This window comes from Triturus cristatus, chromosome 7, assembly GCF_964204655.1.
Source record: "Triturus cristatus chromosome 7, aTriCri1.1, whole genome shotgun sequence".
NCBI lineage: Eukaryota > Metazoa > Chordata > Amphibia > Caudata > Salamandridae > Triturus > Triturus cristatus.
In genome coordinates, this window is record NC_140590.1 from 1180249735 (window position 1) to 1180268116 (window position 18382).

Below are 18382 nucleotides of genomic sequence, written 5' to 3' on the forward strand. Positions count from 1 at the left end.
TGGGTCTTCTCGACAATTCTTGGATTTATGTGATGACGTGAGGTCTCCTGGTTCGCATTCCATTTCTGTCAGCCTTAGAGAGGTGCCTCGTCCTCGCCAAACTCTAAAAGACCCTCTCCTCGTGCCTTGTGTAAGCACGGCAGAAGAATCCCGGCGCTGCTGCAGCCTGGGGCAACCCGCGGGGCACCCGTAGCTGCAGGCGAGGGAGACAAACAGGGCTGTTTGAAGAGAAAGCATGAGGCCTTTCTATTAGAATAAGAGCACATGCAGCCTTGGTAGGTGGGGGGAAGAGGGGCAGGACCGAACCTCCGGCTTTCGTATCCTGCTTCACCGTATAAAATCTGCGCATCTCCGTAGCCCATCACAGACCCGAGACCCAGAGCCCAGCCGGTGGAGAAGCAAAGAGAACAAGCGGGTAAGAACGGGTACAGTCACCGGAAGAATGTGTGCGGCGCCTGCCTCCTTAGCTCTTGTTGTCCGTTGACTGTTTGTATCAATAGCTGTTGCATTAAGTGCGTCACACTGCCGTTAGTAGGCACTGTAGATAACAGGTGGTTTCTATTGCCCGCATTAATTGTGCTCAATGTGTCGCCCTCGTACGAAAAGAAAGTTTGTGCTGGTTTAGTCACAATCGAACCTTTGATCTTTTAATCTCAGTGGATGCTAACACATTTCTCCCTCCCGTTTCATGCCCCTTTTAATTTTTCCCCTCAATGTATTCTGTTAGTTGGCAGCTTTTGAGCAGTCGCTAAGGTGATTAGCACACACAGCAATATACGTTTTCATAGAAAAAATCAAATCAAAGTGTACAGCCTTTATTAATCTATTTAATAAGGCATCTTTTTTCCACATTAACGATTATGGAAAGCCTTACTAGCGATGCAGTGCTCGAATGAGTGACTCGCTGGGTTTATTGTGGTTGGATGTTTCTAGGCCTGAGTTTCGCAGATGACTCCATCTTTACTAAGGGCGTGATGCTCCAGCCATGAGGTTTAGTTCACAACTAAGACATTCTGGGAGTTGTAGTTCTAGTGCACTTTATTTGATCCCACTGAATTTACAGAAATGACTCACCCCCGGATTCCAACACAGCCAGACTCCGAGGCAAGATGGCGATGGTGTGGCAGTGGGCACCACCAGCTCAGAGCCAGTGATGGCCACTGGTGTCCCCTTCCTCGTGGCTTACGCAGGGCTTTAAGTGGAATGAAAAAACTGGGGGTCTCTCAAAGGGACATGGCCGATGTAATTAAGGGCGTGGCTTAAAGATACACAAGCTAGAAATCTGTGCTTATCATAGAGTGTGGCCCGACTGGTATTTTGCTGCTTTTGTCATTGCATACAGATATATAATACGGCAAATAACATTACACCTACAACAAGTAGGGGCTATTGACTTTGTCAATGGTTGTCAGTTGTGTAAAATAAAGCAACAACTATATATTCGTTGTATAGAATACTGTCAAGTCAAATATCTTTATTCGATTGTAATCTTTACAATCATAAAAGTTCATATCACAGATATACAATCATAAGCAAGATTTCACAGATAAACAATAAAAAAGTTCATGTCACAAGTATACAATCATAAGCAAGATTTCACAGATAAACAATACAGAAGACACATCATCCAGTTCCGTTTTTGGACAGCAAAGTTATGAGACAAGATAAGATACAGAGTTATTATAAAACCAGAACAGCAGACAAGTTGAACAAGTTAAAAATATAAATAAGTTTACAAAGTTAAAAAATAAAGGAGAAGTACAATGTTAAAAGCTGCAAAATTATCCCTCCATACTTTTCCTGAAAATAATGGCTAATTTCAAGAAGCTGCATATATATAAAGTGCAGTCGCTATTTAAGAGTTGAAGGTAATAAAGAGCTGGTTTAATCTGTGTGAAATGTAACTTTTTTAAGCAAGGCTTTAAATATATCTTCCGCGGTACTGTGTAATAAGGACAAATAAATAGAAAGTGCACCATGTCTTGCGGAGACTTCCCGTCGCAGCCGCAAGCAGGAAGCACTTGACCTCGGTGTGCCCCTTTCGGAGTTGCCAACAGGAGGTGAAATAAATCAAAACGGAACCTTGTCAGTAAATAGCGTTCAAAGCCAGACATAGGCCATGATAGATACGGTTCCATACATAGGCTTGTTTGGAGTAAGGCATGTTTCCTGACGCTAGCTTTCAACAATTCGCCCTCCTCCCGAGCAAAATACCTAATGGACAAAAATGATTTTTTCACAAAGGTAACATCAGCTCTAGTTATAATCTCTGGGGCTGAGAACAGGTCAGGCCGTCCCAGTTCCGTGAGGCGGTCATTTATATACCTCAACCATGGGACCTTGAACCTGCCGTCCCAAGTTAAGGCTTCTTTTAATATATCATGTGTGAGAGGTATATCTTTGTTTAGCCAGGAGGTCAGCCAGCATAACAGGGGGCTTGCTGCTAATCTATCACTGAGAAAAGGTACACCTAGCTCCAAAGGTACACCTAGCTCCTCATGCACCGAGAAGTTATTATTTTCTGCAATCTCCAGGGCTTGCGTTTGACTGTAGCCCCAGAGCTCGCTGCCATAACAGGCAATTGCGACGCTCTTAGCTTGATAAAGTTTAAGTAAAGCAGCCACCGGGCTATTACCCATTTTTCTAGCAAACCCGAGTATGGCTGCATTGGTGCGTGTTACCTCGCCCTTCTTTTTTACAACAGCTGGGCCCCAGGTTAATTGGTTATCAAGTAGAACCCCAAGGTATGAGAAGGTTTTAGAGTTTGGAATTTTTTCCCCATTTATGGAGAACAAATTAGGCTTTCGCGACCCTTGGCCTATTTTCATGACGTATGACTTTGAGTTATTAATACTCAAGCCTCGAGAACTCATGAAATCATAAAATGAGTTTAAAAGTAGCTGAAGGCCGTTTGCCGTCCTGGAAATAAGGACGGCGTCGTCTGCGTAGAGCAGAACCGGGACGCCTTTTCGGTATAGAATACTGTAAATACCTTAGTTCTGAAATGACGAGGCTGTGAAATAACTAGAACCAGTCTCTTTGAAGTTAAGTAAAAAGCAGTGAAAGGTGGTACTGCTGCAGAATAAAGATTTTTTTTTTTACTCGCTGAGGGTGAAAACGGAGAGCCAAAGAGAGACCCCTCTCGGCAACTGCTTTATAGAATTGCCGGTGCTGAGAACCGGCAGGACCCGGCCCACTTAAACCCCAGGGCTTACCGCAACTCTGGGGCTCGACCCTGGTGACTTATTGAGCCCCAGGGGAACACTTCATAAAACTATAGGATTACCCCACCCTGGCTGAGGAAATATTCTGCATCAAAAGGGAGCTCCGCTGGCCCTGCGAGACTGTAGTGCCGTCTCAGATTTCGCAATATTTAATCCACTACCATTAAAACATTACCATGCGGAATGCTATCACGTACTGTGGTAGTAAATGCATAATTCGCAATTCCTCACCTCAGTGGTGGGCAGCTATTCCGGAGTACCAAATAGGCAAAGTAGGCACCGGCCTATGGACCCCACTCCTTTTAGGGGCCCCGCGACAACGGATCAAAATAATATTGATTTGATCTTGAAAGAAAATACAATCAAGCTTTCTTAAATTATTCCCCAAAAATAGAAAAAAATGAATCAACTCAAAGAAACGAAAACTTTACATTAAAGACTATAGAGAAAATACTGTATTAATGTAATGCACCCATTGAATATTTACAAGGGTGAGTGCCTCGAAAATAAGAGTCCATTATCAGAGGGCAGTCCACATACCAGCCTGTCTTTTCACACACTGACTGTTTTCTAATTGCACTTTATATACGCCTGATGTACCAGTCGGTCCCATCGTAAAATGCACATTTCCAGGAGGCCCCAAATCCTCCTGGCTCCACATATATGAGGAAGGACATTTTGAGTCGAAACCCCCTGCAAGGGGCCGTACCATGCCTGCTTTGGCATTGCCTGCAAGTCAACATTATTTTTAAAAGCATCGCCTGCTCCTTAAAGAGACAGAAGGTGCTTTTAGAAGAAAAGAAAAAACAACATGCATGGAATATTATCAGCAGGGGAGTAACACAGGCCCCCGCATCCCCGCAGTGCGGGGGGCCCCCGAGCTGCGGGGGGCCCCCTCAGCACTGTACTCACACCGGAGAGCTCCGGATTAAATCCGGAGAGGGGCCCCTCTGTGTACCTTGCAGGGGGGGCCCTTCAACTTTCGTTACGCCACTGATTATCAGGGGGGGCGTGCCACAATCGGCCGGATCAGTGCCTGCACACTGACGCCCCCCACTATCATTCACAAGGTTACACGTGACCAGCTTCCATTTTGCAAGTCGGTTACAACCCCACATCGGGTGTCTGTAAACTGTCAGCGGTTTTTAACCAAAGCAGTGCTCACAAAGCTTTGATACATGTGACTGCAACTTGCTATGAAGAGGCAGGACACCCCTCTAAGTGATTTGGAATGAGTGTTCAGAGGGACCTTGTGAGCTGCAAATGCTTTTCTGACTTGCAAAGTACATTTAGTGAATTGTGACTTGAGCCTTTGCAATTGCAAAGCATGTGATTCGCAAGGTTTTGCAACCACAAAAACATTTTGTTCATCGGGGCCAAATGAAATTAAAATTCAAAGAAGTAAACAGAAGAGCAGGACAACCCTCAAAGTTGCATTTCACCATTCAACCTGGTTCATATAAGAGCTTGGACAACGAAACAAACATCAGACAAAAAACATAAAAGACCTCCTTTGACAGAGAGATTACACTTAAAATGGCAAAAGTCGCAAACTTCATATCTCAGATTCCATGCAGAAATCTGCATCGAGATTAAAGCCCACACATAGAGGAGAGTAAACCAACGTTGAAGAACTATCAAGAGGGAACAGAGCACAACGCCAAAGTATAAACGGACACACCAAGAAATTCAAAGAAAAAAATGCAAATTTCATGGCCTCATTTACAAGAAACTGACGCATCTAAATGTCAGTTTCCTTGCGCCTGTGCCACATGTTCTTGCAACACCATGGATGCACTGTATTTTCAATACAGGGCACCAGGGAGCAAGGATTAGCAAATGCGTCAAAAGGTCTGACACATCTGTTGGCGCAAAAGTGACGCTTTGCTGGAGTTGGTCGTAAAGCTGACGCAATTCCCGAAATGCATCAGAAAACATAGGCAAGTCCCACTGTAAAAGCCCTGTTTCATTCCAAGTAGGCATAAGGATTTTGACGCAATGAAGTCGTAAAGTGACGCAGTGAAAAGTTGTAAATTTCACTGCACCAGTTCTACATGCCTTTTTGCCTGGGAGCGCCTACCCTGCATACATTATAATGTGACGCAGGGATCTACAAACTGACGCATTGTACCCACTGTGTCAGTTTTTAGATATGGTGCAGTGTGGCGCACTGATTGCGCCGCCGCTGCGTCAAAAAAAGGTAAAGCAGCGGCGGCACAAGGGGCTTGTAAATGAGACCCTCTGTTTTTGAAGGATTGCACTCTACAGAATGATGAACTTGGGCAACGGTTTATGGCTTTAGGCACCTGACCCAGGGTACATTTACATTTTCTACTTCCAGGGAGTTCTGCAGCAGGGTATTACGCTGCCTGTGAGGCTGCAACATTTTGGGTGCTATGCAGATACGGCGTGCTAGGAGAATGGTTATCAAGCTGTGTTGGTTCACTGACGGTCAATCGCAGTCAAGGGAATGAGGTCTCACTGCCTCAATGGGCAGCTAGTGGGGCCCCTGTTATTATACTGCATGCCTTTGCAAATAAAAAAAAAAATCAAAATTCAAAGTCTATAAATTTTAATTGCGAAGTTGCAAGTCGGGAACCTTTGTAACTTCTCACACTCCCTAATGGCATTACCCACCAACTGGAGAGTGACCGTCCCTGTGTCACAGCCATCCTATTAGTATGCTGTTTTTAATAATGGGAGCATTTGACATGATGTAAAAATATCTGGAAAAAGCCAGAGTCTAAAGAGGATCTAAAAAAGGCAAAAAAAAAACGAGGAGACCCCATGCTTTCAACAGGTTAAAAGGTAGACAACAGGTAAACAACCCCAACAGTGTTGCATGGAGGGACACTGAACCCCAGCAGTGTAACAGGAGGAGACCCTTTCACCTCCAATACTGTCAAGGCTAGAGATCCTCACATCAACTCTGTAACAGCTGTGCACAATGCTTCACTTGTAAAAATAATAAGGTAAGGAGCGGGATCCTAATTTTTTGTTAGAAGCCAACCGCCGTTACTGCCGAATTGCCAGGGTTGCTGCATGCCGAGTATGGATTCCACCTACTGTTCTCTTTCTTCCACCACCCTACACTTCTTGTCTCTTTAGCTCGCTCATGCAGGTCATTTTTGGGTCCCTGCTTTCTTCCTTTGTCACTGTTTTCCTCTATTCCTCAGTCTCGTGCTTTTGTCTTTTCCATCTCACTCTCTTCCTCTGGGACAAATTCTGATGGTGAAACATGAGACCTCGAGAAAAATAATCAAAATATGGGGCAAGTGGAATAAGAGACATGGAAATAACTAGTCGAACAACTCTGTGACAGATGCCAGAGTTAGCATGAAATGGTTTTTTACTGTGTCACTAGGGTCTGTGTTAAGCTCATTTGCCTTTCCCAACTATGACGTGTTCTGACTATATGACGGCTCAGGACAAGTCATCCCATGGACGTATCATACAACAAGTATGTAGGCAGTAGCTTTAAAAATGTCTATACCAGCTCGCTCACTATGGGGCCCATTACAATGGTGGGCAGATCGCCCCCGCCGGGCCGGCGGTAGCCACAGCCGCCCGGCGGGGGCGATCCGCCCGCCATCCTGCCATGAATGACCCCCCGTCACTTTAGGATGGCTGGGGGGTCCGCGACAGACGGGAAGACCGTCTGCCGCTTTTCCGTCGGTCGACTCGTCAACCGGGCGGAAAACTGCCACAATATGGTGGCGGTGTCTGCTAGACACCGCCATCCATATTTTGATGCCGGCGGAGCCTTGCCTGTCCATGGCGGCGTTACCGCCATAGATAGGCATGCGGTTTCTGCTATTGGGGGCCCGTTGCGGGCCCCCGGAGTGTTGGGTGGTGCACATGGGAGGTACCTATGGTACCACCCTACATTGGCATGGACAAGGTGGCAGGCACCGCGCAGTGCCTGTTACCTTGTGCATACCAGTGCACAACATGCATCCACAGCATTGTGGCGGGTGGGGCTGTGAGCACCATCCGCCACCTTGTTGTGGATGGGGGATGCCACCGCCACGGTGGCGGTGGCATCCTAATGGCTCAAATCCCCCGGGCCAGGATCGCACAAAAAAAAACAACAAAAAAAACTAATCTCACCCTGAGTAATGACACCAAATGCTGCAGTTGGAAGCTTACCATTGGCTGGATTTCACTGCTGGTTCCTGCTTCATGTCAATTTTGTGAGCTGTATTCATCGTAATTAATGCTTATGTCATGGAATATATTGTCACATGATTCAGAATCAATATACGCTTTAATTTGTAGTCTTATTTGATCAATTCTTAACATTTGCTGTTTGCAAATAAAGCCGGCCACGGTCTCTACACCCACCTCCTATCTTCTCCCCAAAGGCCACTGTGGCCCACTGGCCCAGATATTATGCCTTGCGGTCTCTAAAGGTGGAAGCAGTCCAAACTCTAGGACCTATGGGAGGTCATTATATGGTAACCTTCATGTTGTCAAACAAATTGAGTCTTTCTAGCTACTGAAATGTAGTAAATGCACAATTGTCTCACCGATGTACAAGACTAGCTCAACTCTGTTCTCTTATTCAAGGGTTCAGTGGTCTTAATCTTACTCCCTATTTTTATGGACTCCCCCGCTCTTTCTTCTCCTTTCTGTGCTCTAACATGACATTATTCTTTCCTTTACCCGCCGCCTGCCTTCTCTTCACCTTTGTGGGATCTCTAACATATTCCTTTTGTTCTGCAGAATTCCGACTCGAGAGAACTCTGACAGGACACTACAATGCAGTTGCTTTTTGTCTTCGTTATCCTGGCCTCAGCCTATTGTGGTAAGTTGTTGAATAATTAGTTCTCAATTTGTAAAAAAAATAAAGAAATGTTCAAAGGATTTCAGGGGTCCAAAGCTTTTCATAGGAGCCTGCCACTGGCATTGTGGCATGCCAGACATGCCAGCTGCCAGAGGTATCTTGTTTTTATTCCACCTCATGACTCTTTCTTTCATTACCCTACAATTCCTGTCATTTAAACTCACTCTGCATGGTCTTTTTCATCCCTGCTTATTACATTTGCTGTGGTTGCTGTTTTACTATATTTGTCCTTTTTCTCCCTTTTCTGTTTTTCTCTCTCTCTAGCTCTCTTATATAAAAAATAAGTCCTGGTCCCCAAACATGAGTAATGGTGCCCAATACCTATAACTACCAGCACGAATTAGGCACTGTAAACATAGTATCCCAATTTCAACCAGCTGCTATGGTTAAGGAAGAGTTCGGGCTGCGTGGTGATGCATGCATGTCAAAAATCTTTCATGGTACCTATATTAAAAAGTTTGTGCATAGCCTCCAGTTTTTTTTTATTTACGGAGCAATTCATAAATAGAAAAAATGCCTTCCGAGGAAAGAGAAAACACAGCATGTGGCACCAACCAGTAATGTCGCGTTAGCGGATCAGTGAATAAACTTGTCTTAAAAAAAAAGGAAACATCTTGCATCTTGAGCACGGCGATATTAAATGTAATCTATACTGTTCTTATAGAATTTATTTCTAAACAGGACACTATTCCTCAAAGTCCTCCACAACCTGGGGGGGTGAGGGGGGGGGGGGAGCATGCCTCATCGTTAAGTTGCTCCTCATCTGATGGGCAAGTCACAGATGGGTCTCATCAAGGTTCTTTTTCCATGTCCGAAGAAGCTATTTGTTGTTTTATAAGGCATTTTTAATGATTTTTTCCCATAGTAAAACAAGCAGATAGTGTTGAACAACAAAGTATACATCTGAGCATTCACTGATGAGCAGGTATCAGTACAACTGTAGCATTTATCCATGTGCATGTAGGGTGTAGCTACAAGTTTGGTCCTCGGGGAAGGCGGACGGGGGGGCCGCCTGCCTTGCAGTTATCTATAATGTTGCTCGCTTGCTTAGATATTTTTTTGGGAGCTCTCTGTCTGGGGCTTGTCTTAGCATTCATTCTTCTAGGGTGAGGAGGGGGATCAAGGCCCACTCTAGAGGTCTCAGGCAGGCAGCTGCAGGTCTGGTTTCTGAAGACATAATCGGGTCAGTCAGTGGTGTAACGAAACTTAAGCCCCCCCACCCCCTGGCCCACCACTACCGCTTTGTCATAGACCCAGTCAGTGTGGAGTGCTGAGGAGGACCCATGTGTGGTGTCTTGCAAGTTAGCAATGACGGAACCCTTTTGACTCCTGATTAATTCCGTAGAGCTCTGACGTAATAGCTAGTGCTTATTGCAGTGAAGGTTGATTTACAATGTAGAGTTTGCAGTTACACGCAGAGGAATAAAGACGTGTGATACAATTCTTCGTGTGTGGTGTAGATAGGGGAACATGTTACCCTCAGAATTACATGCTTTCTCAGAGTGTTTGCTGTGGTCCAGGCAAACTGCTTGTGCAAGTCACTAGTGCTGTTGTTTAGTTACAGAGTTGACGCTTGATGCATGTGGAGTCAAAGCACAATTCCAGCCGCTGTCAAGCAGTTGAAAACGAAAGCATTTACAGAAAATCTACACGCTGGTGGTTGAGAACCTGTTGGTTAGGCCATACATAACTGTAATATGCTCTGCAACATCGAGCCATACACAGTATGGAGTGATAACGCTGCAACTATAAGCGCTGCCAAACAGAGATCAACCAGGTGTAAATAAGTGCACAGAGACACCAAAAAAAAGCGGCCTAGATGCAAGAAATGGTCGTCTGCTTACAGAATTAGTTCAAGAGAGGGTTCCTATCATGAACTAAGTTTCTTGTCAGTGTCAAAGATGACCCAGAGGCTAGTACATCGCAAGGCCTCAGAAATGGTTTGCATAAACAAGATCACCACACCGTGATGGAAAACATTACCTTCAATGTCAGTAAGTTCCACACATGGTTATCATTCTGTTGCCTTCTTGAAACCACCTTCATCATTCGATACTGCTAAAAAGCAAAATATTGGTGACGGACTGTGTGGATAGAGACATTTCAAGATTTCATTGATGCACTCGCAGAGACTGATAACAAACAGATGATCAAATATCTCAAAAATATTGCTGGTGATGGCATAAAGGAAGTCATAAAGAAGATGCTACGAACTGACGAAGAAATCACATACCGTCCGATTAAACATATTTTGAAGCACCAGTGACTGCTGTTGCATTTCCACTATCCCAGCAATTCTTGGATCTTGATGATGGCAGGTCTCAACTTCCCACAACACGATCAGGTTGAACAATTACAATGCCAAAGAGATTAATTGAAGAGATTTAAGTATTAGGTGAGGAACGTGTAGCAACAAAATGAAGTTGCCTTGTTAAATGGCCACAAAAGGTGCTCCATCCAACATTATTTCCTATGAGGTTCTATTTGATGTCCCTACCTTTATTATTGTCTATGGGAGGGTGTTAAAGTACCAATGGCTGGCTATGTGTGATGCTGGACTTACTCTAGGTCTGCATTGGAGCACATTTTTGATCATTTTTGGCTTTAGTAACTATAGACGTGCAGCAGTGGGCTCACTCTTTGTGGATGGGTGCATGTTCCTCCCTAAATCCCTCTTTAGTCCTCCCTAAGACCCTCCTCCCTTGTCCTTAACCTTTGCATTTTTTACATAAGTATTCCTAATTTTGCAGCCTCTCCCCCTACATTTCCTACTAAAATACAGTCCTAGGTGTGTGTAATCTTCTCAGTCTGGGTGGGAATCGCCACATTTAAATGATAGGAGAGGTGTAGGCAGAGACCTCCGCTCATAGGTTAGTGAATAGGCTTTTGTAGTACATGTGTAGTTCTATCGGAGTGCTACTGAACATGCTACAAAATGAAGTTTGTAAATAGGTACCCCTAACTTTAAACAACCCAACAGATATATATCCTACAAATAGCTATGCACTTGACCTTCTTATTTACATCTAGGGGCATTTGTAGCAAATTTAGCACAGTAAATATTCTTTAGTTCTTTGCAGCATTAGGAAAATTCAAATTGATAAAATCATCTAATACTGTACAAGTGGTCCTTAAAGGTGATTTGGTAAAAAGATGAAATTAATCAACTGCGATTCTCTTGGATAGCGAATCAGTCACACAATAAATTTGAACCCATTGGATAATCTTTACGAAATGGGAATAGATCCATAGGAACCTACATTTGAATCATGTCCCTTTGTATTTGAGGAATAGAGCCATGCTATAGGTGATAAGAGAAAGTTGGCGGATGTACAGGTAAAATCCATGAGTACCATTTCTGAAAAAGGAACAAGGCCCCTGAAAAGGTGTTTCTGCCTGCTAGTAGATTACCTTAAATGCTAAATCAAAGGGGCAATATGATGAGAAAGACCAAAAATTGTATGAAATTTAAAATGATTACTCTTGTTTAGCAACTATTCTTTCATATAATAAACATGATTTAGCATGAATGTGTTTGTTTGAGGAAGGTATGTACCCTCACAGCCTTCATATTTAATCGAATGTAGCTGCCCGGTGGAATTCACTAAACTCAAGAGATACAGTGTGTTACTTTCTTCTCTTGATAAATAAGACCTAGCTATGCTTTTTATCTTTGCTCATGCTCTTCTCTCATTTTTGTAGCCTCCGCCCTTGACTGTTACAAGGGGAACGAAGAGAATGTGTGTATCACAACGTGCCCTGAAATCAAGAAAGTCTGTTCGACCACCTACAACCCAACACGTAAGGAACGGGGTCACACAGTGGGCAGTGGGAAGGTAGCCGGGGCAATTGGAAGCAATGAGGTTATGCAGCGGGCAGTGAGAGGGCATGGGGATGTGTAGGAGGCCGTGGTAAGGGAAGGAGATATGAGGGTGATGTGGAATGGCATGAAGATATGCTGGGGACCCTGGCAATAAAATAAAGAAGACAGTGGTCCCCTCAGAGGAAGTGTAAGCCTTACCGTCCATGGTAAATTATATACAAACAGTAACATCTCTTAGAAAAAACAAACAGATTTATTCACTGCTCATTTTTTTCATAACTCTGTAAAATATTGTATTTCAATATAAGTGCTTCAATCCAGCGAAGTGAATGCTGATGAATGTTACAGTAGGTGTGCTGGTGCTATGTAGAAGCAAATGGACAGTACCTGAGGCTGATATAAAGATATATTTTTTTCATGACTCAAAATGAATGAACACGTCAAATATTAACATAAATGATATCAGTCCACAAGTATGAATGCCAATGTTTTGACCCTATTAAAACAATTTTGGGTAGGGTCTTCATCAGGACCAAAAATGGTAGCAACCAAAAGCCAGGTTAGCTTAAACTCTGTTTTAGGAGGGGCCACACTTGTCAAGGCACCAATTGGTTTGAAAGAGGAAACCGCCAACAATAACTTGAAGCCTCTGTCAGACAGCCTTTCTGAAAGCCAGCATCTGTCTCCAAGGTATTGTGGGTGCTGGTTTCCAATCTCTGAATGGCAAAAGAAATCACCATTTTGGCAGATTCCTCTTTCAGGTCAATTGGTGCCCGGCAAGTGGGGGCCCTTTTTAACACAGTTCAGAATAATCCAGTTTTTGGTTGCTCCCATTTTTGCTCCTGATGATGACCCTACACCAAATTTTTTAATAGGGATGAAACTTCGACATTTATATTAGTGGACTGACATCATTTATGTTAATATTTCAATGTACTAAAAGTCAAAAAATCCCTAACAAAGAACCCTGGCACGCTCCTTCTCGGGCAATGCCCCTGAAATCTGGAGCAGTCTCCCAGTATATATCAGGACTAGCTAGCTTTAAGAGACAGCTAAAGGATCTCCTCCTCAATCTGCATCTTAACCAGCTGGCGAACAATCACCCAGCGCGATAGGGTATCTATACCCTGGAATTTCTTGTACTTTTTTCCCTGTTTTTCTCTTGAGGTCAAGCCCTGGTTTGACTCTCTACACAGTTGTTTTTTGAACTAATTGTTGTCTGTTATTGCTGTGGCAATATTATAAAGTGCTCTAATACCTTCGGTACTTGCCAGCACTATAAAAAACTGTTAAATAAATAAATCATCAGGATCCTGCCAGTGAAACAGAGGATCAGAAGTTTATTTTTATTTCCAGAGGGGAGTTGTAGTCCCTCATAAAGGAGACAGTGAACTCAACATTGGCTGAGGCACAGGATCGGAGACTAAAACTGTACTTTAGGAGGACTCTGAAGAGGGTCCGTAAGGGAAATATATTCAAGGGCTTCAGCTGGTGGAGTTGGCAGCCCATATATTAGACATCCTAAAATCTCAAGAGAAATCTCAGCAGGTTGAGGAAGGTATCTTTGCTCAGTATACTGTTCCTCAGGGGGACACTCTCCTGTTTTGCAATGTGGTAAACTCCATTTTATTGAATGAATGGAAGAACTTAGAGAAGCCTTTGCTTCCAAGCTTGCTACCAAAAAGATATTCTTTGGAGCAATGTGAAGTCAATTTTCCTCAAGTCCCAAAGTTTAATGCAGTCTTTATAAGTATGGCTTCCACTACTTTCTTAGCCCCTGAGGAGTCTTCTCTTCCAGATTCTGTGGAATGCAAAATAGAGAGTGTCTTTAATAGGAGAAATTTGGTATTACACTTTGCATTAGGAGCTCATACATATGCCGCTTAAGCTTCCTAAGCGATCTTGATAAACTTCCAGTTGCTCTCTGGATGTTTGAATGACGGCAAAGAACCTACAGAGATATTGGGAAGGATGGAACCTCTGGCACAATTTTTGTCAGATACTGTGTTTGATTCTTTACGGGCAGCATCAACAACTTCAGTGGCCGCAACTGCTGGTAGGAGGTTGATGTGGATGAAACTGTGGAAGATTGATTAAGCACAGAGATCACGGGTCTATCACCTCTCATTGATGTGCGATAAATCATCAGATTCACAGACGGATGACATGGTTTGAAAAAATATTGGTGGAGGAAGGAAAGATGCTGTTTCTCTTTCATGCTTCTCTGGCAAAGAAGTCCTTCTTTCAAAACTGATCAGGGATGCAAAAGCATCCCTTTCGAGTTCGAGACAGGGCCCAGGGTCATGGGGTTGCACTGTTCTCAAAATCCCGGCCATAGTCAGACAATCAGCAACCAGGTAAATCCTTACACATAGGAATGGCAGTGGGTTCCCCTATAAGAAACCTTTATCGACAGTGGCTTGGTGTGGTAACGGACAAATGGATTCTGCGGGTGGTAAGAGATGATTATTCCGTAGAGTTTGCAGACCGAGCTCCAGATTGTTGGTTCCAATCTATCCCTTTTTCCAAAGGGCCTGGTAATGAAACAAGCAATGTTAGACAGGATCCAAGCGATGATCCAGAAGAGAGTCATAGTGCCAGTTCCACAAAGTGTATGAATTTTATTGTTCTATATCTTGGTGTTTTTGTTTCAAAAAGAGGGGTCTTTCTTATTTTTGTTTTTTTTGGTGTGAGTGTTTTGCGTTGGTGTTGTCCCGCTCAATGTTGGAGGCACAATAGGCAAACATTAAAGGCTATAGACAGCCTTCTGATAATACTGAAAAACATTCTGCCACTGGTGGTACAAGGTTTGAGGGATTTTAGGTCAAAAACCTATCAATCCATTCTCTGACAGCTGCATGGGATTTATCCATAGTGCCTACGGGCTTGCAGGAAATGCCGCTCGAACCCTTGGAGCCCACATATATGGCTTGGGTGACAGCAAAAGGAGGTTTTCTATTGACAGTAACTTCAGCCAAAATACTGAGGAAAGCAGTTTCATTGTTCTCAGAAAATAGTTTTGCCATTGATAGCCAAAGTTGCAGGGTCCAACCTCCCTGAAGCCATAGGTGCAAAAAGAGCTCTGGTAGATTAGTAGTCTAAACCAGTCTTTTCACTCAACACATACTTTGTCACTTATGGGGCACCAAATACAGATAAAAAGGTTGCCACTGTAAGGCTGAGCAGGTGAGTGAAACAGGTTATCTCTCAGACAAATGTTTCTACTTGATATGCTGTGCCGGAGGGTTTACAAGGAAGACCTACAAGGTTGGGTCCAAATCTTGGGCAGAGTCTGCTAGGGTGTCTCTACGAGAAATCTGTAGAGTCGTTACCTGATCAACTCATGAAACCTTTATGGCACATAACAAATTAGATGTAAGTTATGATGAATCCATTACTTACTGGCCATCTTTATTACTCCGAGTATGGAGCTCCTCGTCCCAGTCCTGTTCCGAGTCCCCCCCCTCCCAGCACAGCTGCGATAAATTGGGTTGTAATGACAGGAAGTGCCTTTGGTCAAGGATGAGCTTTAAGGTAGTCCTACAAACACAGAAAAAGAACTATGGGGTCCATTAGCATGGCGGTCGGAAAATCACTCCATCCGCCATGGTAGCGGGAAAACATTGCCCGCCAGGACCACGGGACAACCGCTGGTCCAATTATTATGCTCCACAGTGGAAATCTGACCGTAGCGGTCGGATAGCAGTGGTTAACATTATGGCGGGCGGTACTGCCAGCAGCACCGCTGCGATGTCCAAACAAGTATGTCCTGCATGTCCCTGCACTCTGTTGCAGGCACTGCACAGTGCCTGCCACCTGGTACAGGGACATGTAGGGGGGTACCATGGGTACCCCCAGTGCACCCACACACACCCCCAACACATTGGGGGTCCGCAATGGACCACCGGAGACATTCTCCGCATGCCTTTCCATGGCGGTTCCACTGCCGCGGAAAGCTGGCTACCTCCAGCATCATAATCGTGGCGGCAGTGCTTGGCCCTGATCCGCCACAATTGTAGCGGTCCAGCTCCGCACGCCAGGCAAGCAGGCGGACTGCAACCGGCGGAAAATTGGTAGTCGGTAAATCACACTGCTGCGGTCACGACCGCAATGCTAATCGGACCGGCGGTGTTCAGGGCTTCGATGGCGGGTGGATGTCTGCCGCCGCTCCGGTGGTTGCTACCACCCGCCCGGCGGAGGACATCCGCCCTGCATCCTAATGGACCCCTATGTGTTTTACTAGATCTTGCGAGGGCACTGACAGGGAGGCAGAGTCCCAAGCACTATGACTGAAACGAGGAGATCCTGATTCAGTGTAATATTAGGGTGACCAACCGTCCGTAAATTTCACAGAGAGTCCGTCATTTTGGTGTCATGTCCGTTGTCCATCATCATTTCTTTTATGGACGCCTTTGGTCCATAATTCTGGGCATTTCAGAAAGCTGTGCTGTTCCCCTGGGAGATGCCCCAGGAGTTAAAGCTTCTCCCAATCGGGGTCAGCTGGCACTTCTCTCGCACAGGCTGAGGACAGGCCCATTGGCATTCTGACTGCAGCTGATGATCACATTTAGAATGACAATGGGCCGTCTCTGCCTTATAACATATGCAGGCTAGTGCGTGACTTGGAGCCAGTAGACTGCAGCAGAGGAGCTGTCCCCAATCAGAGTACTGTGGGGGACTTGAGGCCTCATGTATTTTGCCAATATTGTTCACTGAGAGCCCGACAAGGTGTGGCACCTTGCCTGCTGCCAGTGCCAGGGGCTGTATTCCCGGCATGCGGCCCTCCTTTGCCTAACTGCTTTGGAGACACAGAAAGGCCTGTCTCCTTATGAGATGGTTACAGTCCAGCAATTAAAAATCTGTGTGACAGCCCATCCATTGCTTCGTGTGCTCAGGACTGTTTGATTTTATGTTGGTTATCTATTTACTTACTTATATACTAATGCATGTCCTCCTCTGATGTGTCTGTAAAACGTACCTTTTGTCCGGAATTTTTGTTCGGAATTTTGATCTTCTGTCTTGAATTTTGACCCTTTGTCCTGAATTTTTACACTCACCGGCCTGAATTGCACCCATGCCAGTTGGTCACCCTATGTAATATATAGGGTTACAGATGAATGCACGCGCACACACACCATATATCTCTATTTTGCCCCTCCCTCTCATCCCAAAACTCACACAACCCCTCATTCCAAACATTTTCCATGCACCCTCCTGCTTGAGACTGTCAACCTTGGTGCTGCAACTTGCTGAGAGCCGCTATTGTACTCAACCGCTGTTGTCAGATTGTCTGAACTCCTTCTTTCTCTCCATCCCTCACAGCTGGGGTGTACCCTAACTCACGGACCTGCGCCTCATCGGAAGAGTGTGAAAAATGGAAGGCTGACGCCATTGCAAATGGGTACCCGTACAGCATCTTCTGCTGCACCGGCAGCCTGTGCAACGACCAGGTGGTCGTCGGTGATTACACGACCGAGGGCAAGACCAAGAAAACCCCAGCAGATACAAAACGCTGTAAAACATACAATACAGAGAAGAAGCCATGAGATGCATCACACCCACTTTTCACTCACTCCAGCCTAAGCCCCACCTTCCCTTAACCTGCCTAAAAAAGTATTTCTTGAAATTGATTTTACCATATAATCAGCTGGGTTTCCAGGCCCGATCAGATTAGTTTCACGCGCTGAAATAATTAAATAGGAAACAAATAGTATTTTTTCTTGCTCTTTAAATCACCTCTATCTGGTTGTTGCTGACATCATGAGAACCTCCAGGATATATATACCCTTTAAAACAGAAGGTAGATACAAACTCTTACATTAGAAGTGAACTAAAAATAACTAAGTAGACGCATATCAATGGAAGGCCAAGGCCATTGGGGGTAGATATGGGACCCATCTGGAGCAGAGCCCATAAAAATGCCCTACCACTAGTTTGTGGGCTTCAGAATGCTTGACCAGCAGCATCATGCTGATTCCCTTGGCATTCTTATTGGGTTTTATGTTTTTATGACAAATCGCTTCTTATCATCCGGGGATGCTTGTGATGAAGGTGCAGATTGCCACGTGCTTAATATTAGGCTGTTCACATTACATTATTAATTACTTTACTTATTTAAACCAATTGCTGCCCATATCCAGATCCTATGGGCAGGAGGGCTTTCTTTGATTCTGTTATGTTATGTTTTAGGCTTCCTACATAGCTCACAATTGCCCTGGAGGGCTTTTTAGCACTTTCTGCCTCAGCAAGTGGAAGGCATGGTCTGCACAAGGTCCGGAGGTGGAAAGTCTGGGAAACCTGTGTTGCTGGAGGGGGAATTATTTTTGGAAATTGTCATTTTACTATCATCTCCTCATTGCTGGCTGTAATAATGTAACTACAGCGTTTCATTAAACAATATGAGAATTTAAAGTCTTGTTTTGGGGGATTTACCTGGCCATTTGCTACTGGGATTGTCTGCAATAGTTCAATATCTGTAGCATGAGCACA

General features: G+C 44.5%; 1 protein-coding gene across 1 annotated transcript; it reads left to right on the plus strand.

Moving 5' to 3' along the window:
- Positions 1 to 363: 363 nt before the first annotated feature.
- LOC146811396 (uncharacterized) lies at positions 364 to 18304 on the plus strand. The gene is made up of 4 exons (XM_085618509.1): positions 364 to 415; positions 7950 to 8031; positions 11773 to 11871; positions 17216 to 18304. The coding sequence occupies exons 2-4, from the start codon at positions 7986 to 7988 to the stop codon at positions 17437 to 17439; spliced, it is 369 nt and encodes a 122-aa protein (XP_085474635.1). The 5' UTR covers positions 364 to 415; positions 7950 to 7985; the 3' UTR covers positions 17440 to 18304.
- Positions 18305 to 18382: the final 78 nt, after the last annotated feature.

Coding starts and splice junctions, on each gene's coding strand:
- LOC146811396 (XM_085618509.1), top strand. CDS start 7,986: ATGCAGTTGCTTTTTGTCTTCGTTATCCTGGCCTCAGCCTATTGTG. Junction 8,032..11,772: donor CCTGGCCTCAGCCTATTGTG/GTAAGTTGTTGA, acceptor TCATTTTTGTAG/CCTCCGCCCTTGACTGTTAC. Junction 11,872..17,215: donor GACCACCTACAACCCAACAC/GTAAGGAACGGG, acceptor CATCCCTCACAG/CTGGGGTGTACCCTAACTCA.